Source organism: Sus scrofa, chromosome 6 (genome assembly GCF_000003025.6).
Source record: "Sus scrofa isolate TJ Tabasco breed Duroc chromosome 6, Sscrofa11.1, whole genome shotgun sequence".
NCBI classification, from domain to species: domain Eukaryota; kingdom Metazoa; phylum Chordata; class Mammalia; order Artiodactyla; family Suidae; genus Sus; species Sus scrofa.
In genome coordinates this window covers 43,561,513-43,574,984 of record NC_010448.4, presented here as the reverse complement: position 1 = coordinate 43,574,984, position 13,472 = coordinate 43,561,513, and the positions used below count along the sequence as shown (strand labels likewise).

At 43.6% G+C, this 13,472-nt stretch overlaps 1 protein-coding gene across 8 annotated transcripts in view; it reads left to right on the top strand.

Moving 5' to 3' along the window:
- Window positions 1–13,472, top strand: part of LOC100623157 — a 267,694-nt gene that overhangs the window by 240,595 nt on the left and 13,627 nt on the right. For 4 of the 8 annotated variants that reach the window (XM_021094304.1, XM_021094301.1, XM_021094303.1 and 1 more), the window contains one exon: window positions 1,117–6,982. In XM_021094304.1, the coding sequence (XP_020949963.1) occupies window positions 1,131–2,045 (915 nt within the window). In that variant the 5' untranslated portion in view covers window positions 1,117–1,130 and the 3' untranslated portion in view covers window positions 2,046–6,982. Of the gene's footprint in view, window positions 1–1,116; window positions 6,983–13,472 lie in introns of those variants that run through there. The other 4 variants (XR_002344636.1, XM_021094309.1, XR_002344635.1 and 1 more) reach the window with 3 other exon arrangements.

Sequence of the window (13,472 nt, the reverse complement as noted above, 5' to 3'; positions counted from 1 at the left end):
TGGTATAAGTCGCAGACAAGGCTCAGATCCAGTGCTGCTGTGTTTGTGGTGTAGGCCAGCAGCTGCAGCTCCGATTTGACCCCTAGCCTGGGAACTTCCATATGCCATGGAAGTTCCTAAAAAGCAGAAAAAAAAGAAACCAAAGCCAAAGCCAGGCCGAGTGAACAGCGAGCTTTGGAGAAGAGGGGGCAACTCTGGAGGAGCCGCCTTTCTGCACAGATTCATTCAGCAGGATCCCCACGTGGGAGCCACCCAAAGATCCTAGACCTTGAATCAAAGTCAGATATTTCGGCTCTATCCTTCCATGCTGTGTGTCCAGTCCTAGTTGGGAATAAACATCTGTGCGAGGAGAGGTCCTATTTCCTAATTTGTGGCAACTGCTTCCTCTAAATGATGTAATTAGATTCAAAATAAGTTCTGTGATGGGAGCAGGATTTGAAGGGAGTCTTGAAATGAGTGCTCTGGCTTTGTTCCCTGCTTGGCTTCCTGCCAGCGAGGTGGGGCTGCCAGACAAGTTTCTAAAACCACGCCCCTGTGACCCGCAGCCAGATGTTGGGAGGCAATCTCATATGTGGTCTGTTTTAAAAACTTTTTTTTAATTGAAATATAGTTGATTTACCATGTTGTGTTAGTTTCAGGTGTACAGCAAAGTGAGGCAGTTATACATACGTATGCATACATATATTTAAATCTTCAATTTTTTTTTTAATTTTTTTATTTTGGCTCTACCCGCAGCATGTGGAAGTTCCTGGACCAGGGATCGAACCCGAGCCACAGCAGATCCATTGCCAGATCACAGCCATTGCCAGATCCTTAACCCACTGCACCACCAGGGAGCTCCTATACATATATATTTTAGATTCTTTTCCACTATAGGTTATTGTAAAGACATTGAGTATAGTTCCCTATGCTATACCGTAGGTCCTTGTTGGTCCTATATTTTATATGTAGTAGTATGTGTATTTTAATTCCTAATTTATCCCTCCCCGATTCTTTCCCATAAGTTTGTTTTCTACATCTGTGAATTTGTTTTGTAAGTTCATTTGTATCTTTTTTTTTTTTTTTTTTTTTTTTTGACTCCACACTTATCTCGTATGGTCCTGTGCCACACTGCAGAGCCCTGGCCCTGCATGATCCCTGTGCCATCGAGCAGACAGCATCTCCCTGAGGTGATTGGATCAACTGCTTCGTGTCAGTGTCACCCATGCTTGCTTCGGAGTTTCAAGGCCTTGATCCTGGGAAAGGAAGTCGAGAAGGTGATGAGGAGTCCAACCGCTCATACCTGGACTCTGGGCCCATCCCATGCTACCTTGTGCATCTCCTTTGCCAAGATGCCCCTCTGCTGCCTGCCCAGGACACAAGTGGGTTACAGACTGACTTCAAGGTGGGTCCAGGTCAGGCCTCAGGCTCCAACCCTTCCCTGCCACATCCACAGGGCTGAGGCTCTGGGCCTGGGACTCAGGACCTACAGTTTCCTTTTTGACTCTGTCCCGGGGATGCACATGTGGATTAAATTAGAGCAATATGTTTTTCTAACAGCATCTTGGCTAAAAACCCAAGCAGATAAATGGAAACAAACCCAGCTTTATGTGAATGAAAAGGGGCTGAGGGGGGAGCCACTTCTGCCTGAAGCATCGCAGCCACACAGCCGGCAGGGCTGCCCCCCCGCCCCCCTCCTCCCCCGGCCCCCGTCCAGCCTTGACCCCGGAAGCCCTCACCACGGGGCACCTTCTGCCGCCCAGCCCCCTCACCAGGCCCCTGCTCTGGCTGAACCGGCTTCCTGGCTTCCTGGCCCTCTCCAAACCCGCTCTGTGCCTCCCCAGCCCTTGGTGGTGGCTGTGCCCTCTGTGCAGGATCCTCTCTCAAGTCCGCCTGGCGCTGTGGTGAAGGGTACACATTCCAGAGTCACGTGGGCAGGTGGCTTACCTGGCTTATGGTCAGTTTCCTCACCTGTGAGTGGGGATGTTCACCCCCCCCCAACCCCACAGAGCTCAGGGAAGACTGAGGAAATGATGCTCTTAGCACGGCACCTGGGACACAGCTAACATTTGCTGTGTGTCATTGTCATTATCATCATCTTATTATTGTTATTCTTCTTATTGCTACCACCTCTCCAATTCACCTGGCCTCTGTCTTTGCCCCACTGATCACCTCCTTTAGAGGGGTCCTTTCCTCCCTACAGAATTCCTTCTGCACCTCCCACTGATGGTTTCTAGAAGGCAGGGGGCCCTCAGGGCAGGGGCCTCATCAGGGTAGCAGCAGAGGTGAAGAGGGCGGGTATTTGGGTAACATTTGTTGGTAGATGGGTTTGTGATCATGGGCTTTGTTGTTGGTTTTAATGAGAGGGCAGAGTTGGCCAAGCTCTCCCACAAAGTCTGCCTGTAGCCATCACTCCTAGGCCTGCTTATAGGTCTTTCCTGGGGAGCTGGTCCCAGGGGCTCCCTGGGGAAACAGGTGGTAACTTCACACTACCTCAGGGACGGATTAGTCCCCGGATGATGCATGAGTCCAGGAGTAGTGTTTCGTATTATTTGAAGCCACTCTGTTTTGCAGATGCTTTCAGGGCCTTTCACTGAAGGAGCCCCTCTGAGCATGAGAGCATTACTAAAATCCTTGCTCCTCCACGGCCTTCTCCCCCACCCCCACTGGCTGCTTCCCCACCAGAAAGCCCCACTCACTTGGCATCCCCCAACTGAGGTCTTTAAGAGGGAAGGGAAGGGGGCACACCTGGTCCCAATGCTGAGGCACTTAGATGAGTTCCAGGTGAGGCAAGGGTTCGGTAACTCTCAAGTGCCTGATGTTACCTACAAAAGCCAACCCCTCCTCTCCTCCTGGCTCAGCGCTCTGCCTCTGCACTTCTCTTGCGGACACGCCATGCTCTCCTGGAAGGCAGAGGCTGCATCCAACTCCCCATTATCATCCTCCCAAGACCTAGAACACGGTAGGTGCTGCGTACATAGATGCTGTGAATGAATGAGAAGGAGACAGGGAGTGTGAAGTAATAGGAAATTCACACTGGTGTCTGCCTTTGGTTCCTGGTGGGGGCTCCTGAAAAATCCTGGTCATTTCCTGGATAATAAGAGGGCCTTTTGTTTGGAGTTTCTTGGTGGCTCAGTGGGTTGGGGATCCAGCATGCGTGGTCGCTGCTCTGGCTCAGGTTCGATCCCTAGCTGGGGAAATTCTGTGTGCCGCGGGTATAGCCGGGGGGGAAAAAAAAAAAGTGTCTTGTTGGAATGAGGTGACTCTGGGGGGCTCCAGGATGGTGCTGGTCCCTGGAAGGACCAAGCCATGTTTAGAAGCTTGGAATTTTCAACCCTGCTTGTGATTCTCTTGAAAAGGAAGAAGGGCTGAAAATGGAGTTAATGATCATGCCAATGTGATGACGCCTCCTTAAAAATCCCAAAAGTGCAGGGTTCAGAGACCTTTCAGGTTGGTGAACATATCCCCATACTGGGAGGGTGAACCAACCTAACTCCATGGGGACAAAAGCTCCTGAGCCTCCCAGAGCCCTACATATGCCTGTTGATCTATATCATGTCCTTTTATAACCTGGTAGATGGAGGGACCTGTTTTCCTGAGTTCTGTGAGCTGCACTAGCAAATTAATCAAACTCAAGGAGGGGCTCCTGGGCACCTCTGGTTTATCGCTGATGGGTCGGACGCGCAGGTGGCAACCAGGTCTTGTAACTAGCATCTGAAGTGGGGTGGAGGGCGAAGCCACTGGGATCTGCTGGTAGCTTCAGGTGGATGGGGCAGAACTGAGGTAAACTGTAGGCCGTCCAGCTGGTGTTGCAGAACTGCTCGGTGTGGGAACTCTTCCCCCCCATCTGGTGCCCAGAAGTGTTAGAAGTGGGGTGTGCTGTGTGAAAGGAAAGGAAAAAGACAGAAGAAGAGGAAGGAGCGAATTTTCTTCCTGATACGCACACAGAGGAGGAGGGCTAAGAAAATGGCCATGCAGAGTTCCTGTCATGGCTCAGTGGTTAACGAACCCCGCTAGTATCTCTGAGGACGCGGGTTCGATCCCTGGCCTTGCTCGGTGGGTTAAGGATCCGCTGTTGCTGTGAGCAGCTGTGGTGTAGGTTGCAGATGCGGCTCGTATCTGGCGTTGCTGGGGCTGTGGTGTAGGCGAGCAGCTGCAGCTCTGATTGGGCCCCTAGTCTGGGAACCTCCATATGCCGTGGGTGCGACCCAAAAAAGAAAGAAAGAAAATGGCAATGCAGGTTTTTTCACCTTTAGGATGTGTCACAGGAAGCTGGTTGAGTGAAAGAAAACGAGGGCCCTTGATACCCCTCTGGGCAGTGATCTTCACCAAGGGTGGCCCATAGGGAATAAACACCTTCTCTCACTCCAGTCTTGAGCTGGAGAAACCCCTGGGGGCTGGACCCGACTAGAAGCCAGAGACAAAGGAGCCCATTGATGTGGTCCTCACGGGCCAGCCTTGAGGGCAGAGAGGCAGGTGAAGAAGCATCTGGAAGGGCAGAAGGAGTGTGCGAGGCTCTCCTGGGAAGCAGGGATGTGGCCGCCGTGCCTCAGCACTGTTCTCTGATGGGGACAAAAAGGGCTTTTCCTCAGCTTTGCGCATCCTCTCCAGCTCAGATTCCCACGCTTTTTCAATTCCCCACAGAAGACGGTGCTCGAAGGTAAACCTCTGACCTCCCACCTTCCCACACCCCAGTCTGAAACAGGGGATCAGAAGTCACAAGCTTAAAATCACAGCCGGGCTTTCTCCCCAAGCTGGTTTGGGATTATCGAGGTCAGAGTGCATGGGAAGGAAAAAAAGCAGATTCCTCCCTTTTAGGAAAATAGTTTACAGTCGAAGCTACTCTTATCTGCATGCTCTTTTTGGTGACAAAGGGCGGATGGAAAATCAGGGAGTCGTTTTCTTTCTTTTCTTTTACATTTTTTTTTTCTTCTGATTTGATGCTGGTGTCTTAAGACTCTGAGTTTATATTAAACATGTGAAAGTGCCAAACCTCAAAGCGAATCCGTGGAGCCAAAGTAAGTGGAATGGTAGCGGAGAAGAAAAACGAAGGCGAGGTTGTGATGTGGCGGCGCAGGAGGCCCTGTGGGCCCGCTCATCTCAAATTCTGCAGTGCGGGCTGTGCGGGATCACAGCGCATCCCAGCACCGGCTCCGATCTTGTTGCCACGGGTGAGACGGGCCGGGCGGCAGCATCCCACACATTCAAAAGACTTGAGTGGCTGGTGGGGGGCTTGGATTGCCTTCCACCAGCCACACACGAAGTCTAGAGTCTGGGAGATGTCTTCTCCCCCAGCACGGTCTCCTTCTAGCGCCATAAAGTGGGGAGCCCCTCTGTAGCTTTCTTTTCCACTATGCCGTCTCTCTATAGAAACATAGCTAGATAGATGGATAGATGGATAAAAACTTGTCATGTTGATGTGTATAGATCCAGGTTATTCATTTTAATTACTAAATATATTTCATTATGTGACTATACTCCATTTTATTTATTCATGGCTAAATGAATGGAAATTTAGGATCGTCCCACTTAGGGGCTAATAAACAATGCTGACTCAACACGTTTTAATGGCTCCTTGTGCGCCCCCACCCCAGGACTCTGGGGTATGTAGCTCAATGAGGAACTGTCAGGTGATGGGTGCATCTTGAACTTCTCAAGCTCTTGCCAAATTCACCTCCCACTGGGAACACAAAACTGGTCCCATTTCCCGCATCCTTGCCAATGGTTGATGTTCTCAGATGATCATATTGTGCCATTCTTAATTTATATTTCCCTATTTAATAGTGAGCTTGAGGAGTTTCCAGGTGGCACATCGGATTAAGGATCCATAGTTGCTACTGCTATGGCACGGTTTGATCACTGGCCCCAGGATGTCCACGTGTCCAGGCAAAAGAAGCCCATGATTCTTCAAGGCCAAAAAAAAGAGCCCGAATATCTTTTCACATGTTTATGGACTATCTTGTTTTTTTTCACCTATGATTTGCCTGATGGTATCCTGACATTTTTCTGTTAGATTACTTATATTTTCTTACTGATTTGTAACAGTTTGTGAAATGTTCTGGCTATGACTTTTTTTCAGTTATTTGGGTTGTAATCTCCTCTCCAGTCTATGGACTGTTTTTTTTGTTTGTTTGGTTGGTTGGTTTTGTTTTTTGTCTTTTTAGAGCCGCACATGGGGCATATGGAGGTTCCCAGGTTAGGGGTAGAATCAGAGCTATTTGCTACAGCAAAGCCATATCTGAGCCAGATCTGCAACCTACACCACAGCTCATGGCAATGACAGATCCTCACCTACTGAGTGAGGCTGGGGATTGAACCTGGGTCCTCATGGATGCTAGTCAGATTCATTTCCACTGAGCCACACTGGGACTCCTGTGTGGTTTTTTTGTTTTGTTTTGTTTTTTTAGCATTGCTGGTGGTTTCTTTTGATGCACAGAATTTTTGAATTTTAATGTAGTAGAAGTCTTCTTTTGTGGCTTGTAATTTTTCTTTTCTCAAAAGTCCTTCTCTAATCTCTATGACATAAAAATATTTTCCCCATGTTTTTCTTCAAATTGGTTGAAGCATAAGGTACACACAGTAAAATGCACCCATTTGAAGTGCAGAATCTGATGCATGTTGAGAAATGTATACAATCATGTAACCATGACCCCAAAGAAGATAAAGAATGTTCCCTCACACTTGCCCAGACCAGCTGCCTTCCCACCCAGCCCCTGGCCCCAGGCAATGACTGATCTGCTTTTTGCCCCTACAAATCAGCTTTACCTTTTCCAAATTTTAAATAAATAAAATACATGGCATTTTGACTTGTGGCTTTTGCCCGGCATAATGCTTTTGAGGTTCATCCATGCCGTCACAGGTCATGGAGTGCTTCCTCTTTATTGCTGCATAGTATTCCATTGTATGGATATAACACAATTTGTTTTTCCAGTGAGTCTGTTAAATGTTTGAGTCATTTCCAGTTTATTATGAATAAAGCTGCTATGAATATTTGTGTACAAGTCTTGGTTGTCTTCAAACTTTTGCTTTTTCTTGGGTAAATATCTAGGTGTGGAATCTCTGGTTCATATGGAGAGTTCATTATGAAAGTTGTTGAGCTATTTACAAAGAAGTTAAAGCATTTCATTCTTCTGAAATGTCAGAGTATGGTTGCTTTGGTTACTCCACCAAAACTTGGTATTGTAAGTCTTGTTAATTTTAGCCCATTTTAGTGGGTATCTTATTGTGGTTTGAATTTCTCTTTCCCTAATGACTAATAATGTTGAGCAGCTGTTCATGTACATCTTAATCTGTGAAATGTCTGTTCAGATCTTTTCCCATCTTAAAATTGGGTTGTTTGTCTTATTGAGTCCTTTGTAAATATACAAGTCATTTGTAAGATAATGTGTTAAGAATATTTTTTGTTTTTGACTTGAATTTTTGTTTTGACAGGGTCTTTGAGAGAGCAGGTTTTTTCATTTTGATAAAGTCCAGTTCATCAGATTTTTCTTTTATGAATAAAAATAAGTGTCTTATCTAACACGTCTTTGCCTACCCCAAGTTCACAAAGATTTTCTCATATATTTACTACTAAAATTTTTATAATTTCATGGGTCTCTTTCAGGTTAATTTTTGTGTAAATTGTAAGAGTTGAGCTCATTTTTTAAAATGGATGTCCAGTTGTTCTGGCACCATTTGCTATAAAGACTATCATTTTCTCAAACATTTAAGTATTGGGTCTATTTTTAGATCTCTATTCTGATCTGTTTTCTTTTTCTTAATGGCTGCACTGTGGCATATGCAAGTTCCTGGGCTAGAAGTCGAATCAGAGCTGCACCTGCAGACCTACACCACAGCAACAGTGGATCTGAGCTGCAGCTTGTGGCAACACTGGACCCTTTACCTCCTGAGCAAGGACAGGGATTGAACCTGCATCCTCACAGACACTATGTCTAGTCCTTAACCCACTGAGACACAATGGGAACTCAACCTATTTCTTAGAATCTATATCTAGTCTCTATGCTGACACCAATACTACACTGTCTTGATGACTCTAGTTTTATTGAAAGTCTTGTTGTCAGTTAGTATGAGTCTTCCAACTTTTCTCTTTTCAAAATTGTTTTGGGTATCTTAGGCCTTTACATTTCCATATAAATTTTAGAGTAAGCTTGTCAATTTCAACCCAAACAAAAAAGCCTACTGACATTTTTGATTTGGATTGTTTTGAATCTATAGATCCACTTGGAAAGAATTGACGTTTTAGTAATAATGAGTCTTCAATCCATGAACACGGAATATTTCTCCACTTATTAAGGTCTTTAATTTGTTTCAACAATGCTTTGTAGTTTTAAGTTCAAAACCTTTTGTAGTTTTTAAGTACAAAAATCTTGAAAATCTTTTGTGAAATTTAGTCCTGTAAAATTTCATGGTTTTAGATGCTATCGTAAATTTTTAAAAATTTCACTTTCAATTTTTTGTTGAACAGAGGAAAAACATGGTTTTTTTTTTTTCCAATATTGATCTTGAACTCTGAGGCTTTAGTAAATTTATTTCTTATTTCTAGTAGGCTTTTGGATATTCCTTAGGATTTTTGTGTGTGATATCATGTCATCTTTGAAGAAAAAAATTCCCCTTCCTACACAAGCTGTATATTTAAAGAATTTCATTCTCTTGTCTTATTGCATTGACTAGGATATTCAGTACAATGCTGAACAGATGTGGTAAGAGTGGAAATCTTGTTATTCCTGGTCTCAGGATGAAAACATCTAATCTTTCATGATTAAGTGTGATGCGAAGTGTAGCCTCTTCAGAGATGCCCTTTGCTGGGTTGCAGAAGTTCCTTTCTAGTCCTTCTTTGCTGAGCGTTTTCTTTTTCATGAACGAATGATGAATTGTATCAAGTTTCTTTTTGCATTTATTGAGATAATCATATGGAGTTTTCACCTTTCTTCTGTAATATAGGGAATTACATTGTTTGATTTTTGAAATGTTAAACCAATCTTACGTTCCTCAGGTAAACCTCATCTATTTGTTTGAATTAATTTGCAAATATTGTGTTGAATATTTATATACTAATGTTAATGAGGTATATCAACCTGGAGAGTTCTTTTCTTGTACATGTATTTGGTTTCATTATCTGGTTAATATTGGCCTCATAAAATGAGTTGGGAAGTGTTCCTTCTCTCTGTATTTTCTGAAAGAATTTATGTATGCTTATGAATGATTTCTTCTTAAGCCACTGTTTTTATTTTATTTTTAGTCATGCTCTAGGGTTTATTTTGTGCATCTTTAACTTATTACAGTCTGCCTCCAAGTATATTACACTACTTCATGTATAATGTAAGAACTATCTATCCAGCATTACATTTACTTCCTCGTGTGCTTTGTACAATTGTTAGAGTATAGTTTACCTCTGTATATGATCTAAACCTCAAATGCATTTTTACTGTTTTGCTTTAAAAAATCAAATGTCTTTAAAGAATTCAAAACAAAACAAAACAAGGAGTTCCCATCATGGCGCAGCGGAAACGAATCTGACTAGGAGCCATGAGGTTGCGGGTTCGATCCCTGGCCTTGCTCAGTGGGTTAAGGATCCGGCGTTGCTGTGAGCTGTGGTGTAAGTCTCAGATTTGGCTCAGATCCCGAGTTGCTGTGGCTCTGGCATAGGCCGCCAATTGGACCCCTAGCCTGGGAACCTCCGTGAGTTCGGCCTTAAAAAGCAAAAAAATAAACAAGAACAGAGGGCTCATCTTTATCAACCTATTTACCATTTCTACCTCTCTTCCTTCGTGTTGAATTTCCATTTTGTGTCATATTCCTTCAGCCTGAGGAACGTCCTTTGACCGTTCTTGACATGCAGCTTTACTGGTGACATATTCTCTGAAATACTGAGAGATAAAAGGTCAACCCTGTAATTCTATATCCTGCAAAGTTATCCTTCAAAATTAAAGTAAAATAAGGACACTTTCAGACAAATATTTTTGAAGGTTGTCTTTGCTTACATTTGCTAGAATTACAAATTGATATTTCTTTCTTTTTTGGGGGGGGGGTTTGTCTTTTTGCCATTTCTTGGGCCGCTCCCGCGGCATATGGAGGTTCCCCGGCTAGGGGTCTAATCGAAGCTGTAGCCACTGGCCTACGCCAGAGCCACAGCAACGCGGGATCCGAGCCACATTTGCGACCTACGCCACAGCTCACGGCAACGCTGGATCCTTAACCCACTGAGCAGGGGCAGGGATCGAACCCGCAACCTCATGGTTCCTAGTCGGATTCGTTAACCACTGCGCCACGACAGGAACTCCTGATATTTCTTTCTTTCAGCACTTAAAGCTGTTATTCTATTTTCTGCTTCTGCTGCTTCTTTTTAAGTACTTTATGAATTTTATTACATTTATAGGTGTACTTATTTTTTTGTTTTTTTGTTTTGGTCTTTTCAGGGCCATGCCTGTGGCATATGGAAATTCCCAGGCTAGGGGTTGAATTGGAGCTGTAGCCACTGGCCTAAGCCACAGCCACAGCAATGCCAGATCCAAGTTGCATCTATAACCTACACCACAGCTTGCAGCGATGCTGGCCTTAACCCACTGAGCGAGGCCAGGGTTAGAGCCTGCATCCTCATGGATACTGCCAGTCTGGTTCTTAACCCACTGAGCCACAATGGGAATTCCTCTATTTTCTTTTTGATCGCAATGTTTCTGACAAGACGTCAGCATTAACGTTATTATCTTTGTAATCCCTATATATAATGTTGTAATGTGCCTTTAAATATATATATAGTTGTTTCATCACCTGTTTTCAACTGATTAAGTATGATTTCTTTGTGCTTATACTATGTGGGGTTTTTGGGATTCTTCTATCTATAAGTGGACATTTCTCACCAAATCTGGGAGTATTGGATCATTATTCCTTGAAAAAATTTGCCGCCAACATTCTTTGTTTTCTTTTATGAGTGCGTTACACTGCTGGATATTGTCCCATGTATCACCAGGATTCTGTTCATTTTTTAAAGTCTTTTTTTTCTTTCTGCTTCAAGTCTATCCTAAGTCTTCATGTTTGTTTATCTTCTTTGAGTGTCTATTCTGATATTAAACCCATCCAGTAAAATTTTCATTTCAAGTGTAAATTTTTCATCTCTAAAAGTTCTCTTTGGCTCTCCTCTCTCTCTCTCTCTCTTTTTAGGGCCGCACCAACAACATATAGAAATTCCCAGGCTAGAGGTCAAATCAGAGCTATAGCTGCTGGCTTACACCACAGCCACAGCAATGCCAGATCCGAGCTGCGTCTGCGACCTACATCACAGCTCATGGCAACGCCAGATCCTTAACCCACTGAGCGAGGCCAGGGGTTGAACCTGCGACCTCATGGATACTAGTCAGATTCATTTCCGCTGAGCCACGACAGGAACTCCTGGCTCTTCTCTTTATGTATTCCATTAGTCTCATTTTGTTCCCTTTATATCCTTAAAAAAAAGAAGCTATTTCAGTTTTTTGTCTGATAATTTTATCATCCCTGTTGTTTCTGATATATTGCCTCATTTTTCTCATGGTTACAGATCATATTTTCATATATTTAATAATATTTTACCGAATACAAGACATTGTTTAGTGTCTGGATTTTGTTGTCTTCCTTTAAAGAGAGTTAAGTTTTATTTTGGCAGCTTGGTTTTCTGTGACACATTTGAGGCTATATATATATATATGTCTTCTTAGGGCCATACCCATGACATATGGAGGTTCAGGCTAGGGGTTGAATCAGAGCTACAATTGCTGGCCTATGCCACAGCCACAGCCACGCTGGATCCTTAACCCACTGAGCAAGGTCAGGATAGAACCCTTGTCTTCATGGATATTAGTCAAGTTCATTAACTGCTGAGCCACAACAGGAACTCCTTGAGGCATTTTTTTTTTTTTTTTAACACTTGTTAGGGTGGGTCTAGAATAGTTTTTATGCTAGAGCTAGTTTAGCTCTAATACTACACTATGCTCCTTCTGGGGTATCTACTGAATGACCTCTGTGTTCAGTGAATTCTCTCTACTCTGCCTATTAGAATTCTAACATTGTCCAGCTCCCTGTGAGTTCTGGGAATTGTTCCACTGATTGCTTCTTTATAATTGTTCTTTTCCTGGTAGTTGCTCCTTATCTAGCCTCTTTGAGTCTGGCTCTATATATGCACAGCTTCGTTGCAACTAAAGACTCAAGGGAATGCCTTTGTATATTTCTGGAGATCATTCTGTACCTAAACTCTTTCTTCTCTACTATGTCCTGCGAATTCCAGACCCCTTAGCCTCTCCGAACTCTGCCTTCTCAGTTGAATAGGAGTGCCATGCTCTGTTTGAATCTTCTCCTTGTGGCACAATCCAGAAGATGCCTCCAAGGAGAAAGCTAAAGTGATTGTAAGAGTCCATTTCATTTATTTCCTTTCTCTCAGACATCACAGTTCTGCCCTGCTTGTTGTTTTTTCTGTTAGGAAATAGTTGATTTTCTACTTTGTTGAGTGTTCTAATTGTTTAAGTTGCGTATGATGGCCAGAAGCAGAAATTCACCTATATTTCTTAAAGTTTTCACATTTTGCTTTTCACACTTAGAATTTCAATTCTTTTTAAATGTATTTTTGCATATAATGTGAAATGGTGGGGGGAGGGGATTTTATATTTTTCTGTATGTGTAGCCAGTAGCCCCAACAATATTTATTGAATAGTTCCTTTTGTCCACTCATTTTAAAGTCACCTCAGGAGTTTCCATTGTGGCTCAGCGGGTTAATGACCTGAATTGTCTCTGTGAGGATGTGGGTTCCATCCCTGGCCTTGCTCAGTGGGTTAAGGACTCAGTGTTTCTGTGAACTATGGTGTAGGTTGCAGATGCAGCTCAGATCCTGAGTTGCTATGGCTGGCTGCTATGGTTCTGACTTGACCCCTAGCTGGGGAACTTCCATATGCTGCAGGTGTGGCTGTTAATTAAAAAAAAAAAGGTAAAGTCACTTCTCTCATATGCCAAACTTCTATATTTGCATTCATCTGTTCATTCTATTTTTTCCTTTGGGTTCTCACTGTATACTTTTTCAAATTGTTTTAGCCAAGATAGGATGTATGTCCTCCCATAAAAATTTTAGAATAAGTTTTATAAATTTTATTTTATTTTATTTATTTTATTTTATTTTTTTGTCTTTTTGCCATTTCTTTCGCCGCTCCCGCGGCATATGGAGGTTCCCAGGCTAGGGGTCGAATCGGAGCTGCAGCCACTGGCCTATGCCAGAGCCACAGCAACACGGGATCCGAGCCGCGTCTGCAACCTACACCACAGCTCACGGCAACACCGGATCGTTAACCCACTGAGCAAGGGCAGGGACCGAACCCGCAACCTCATGGTTCCTAGTCGGATTCGTTAACCACTGAGCCACGATGGGAACTCCAAGTTTTATAAATTTTAGAATAACTTTTTTCTACAAAAAAAATCTTACTGAGAGTTTGATAGGAATTGCATTAAACCTATAGATCATTTTAGGGAGACTTGTTATC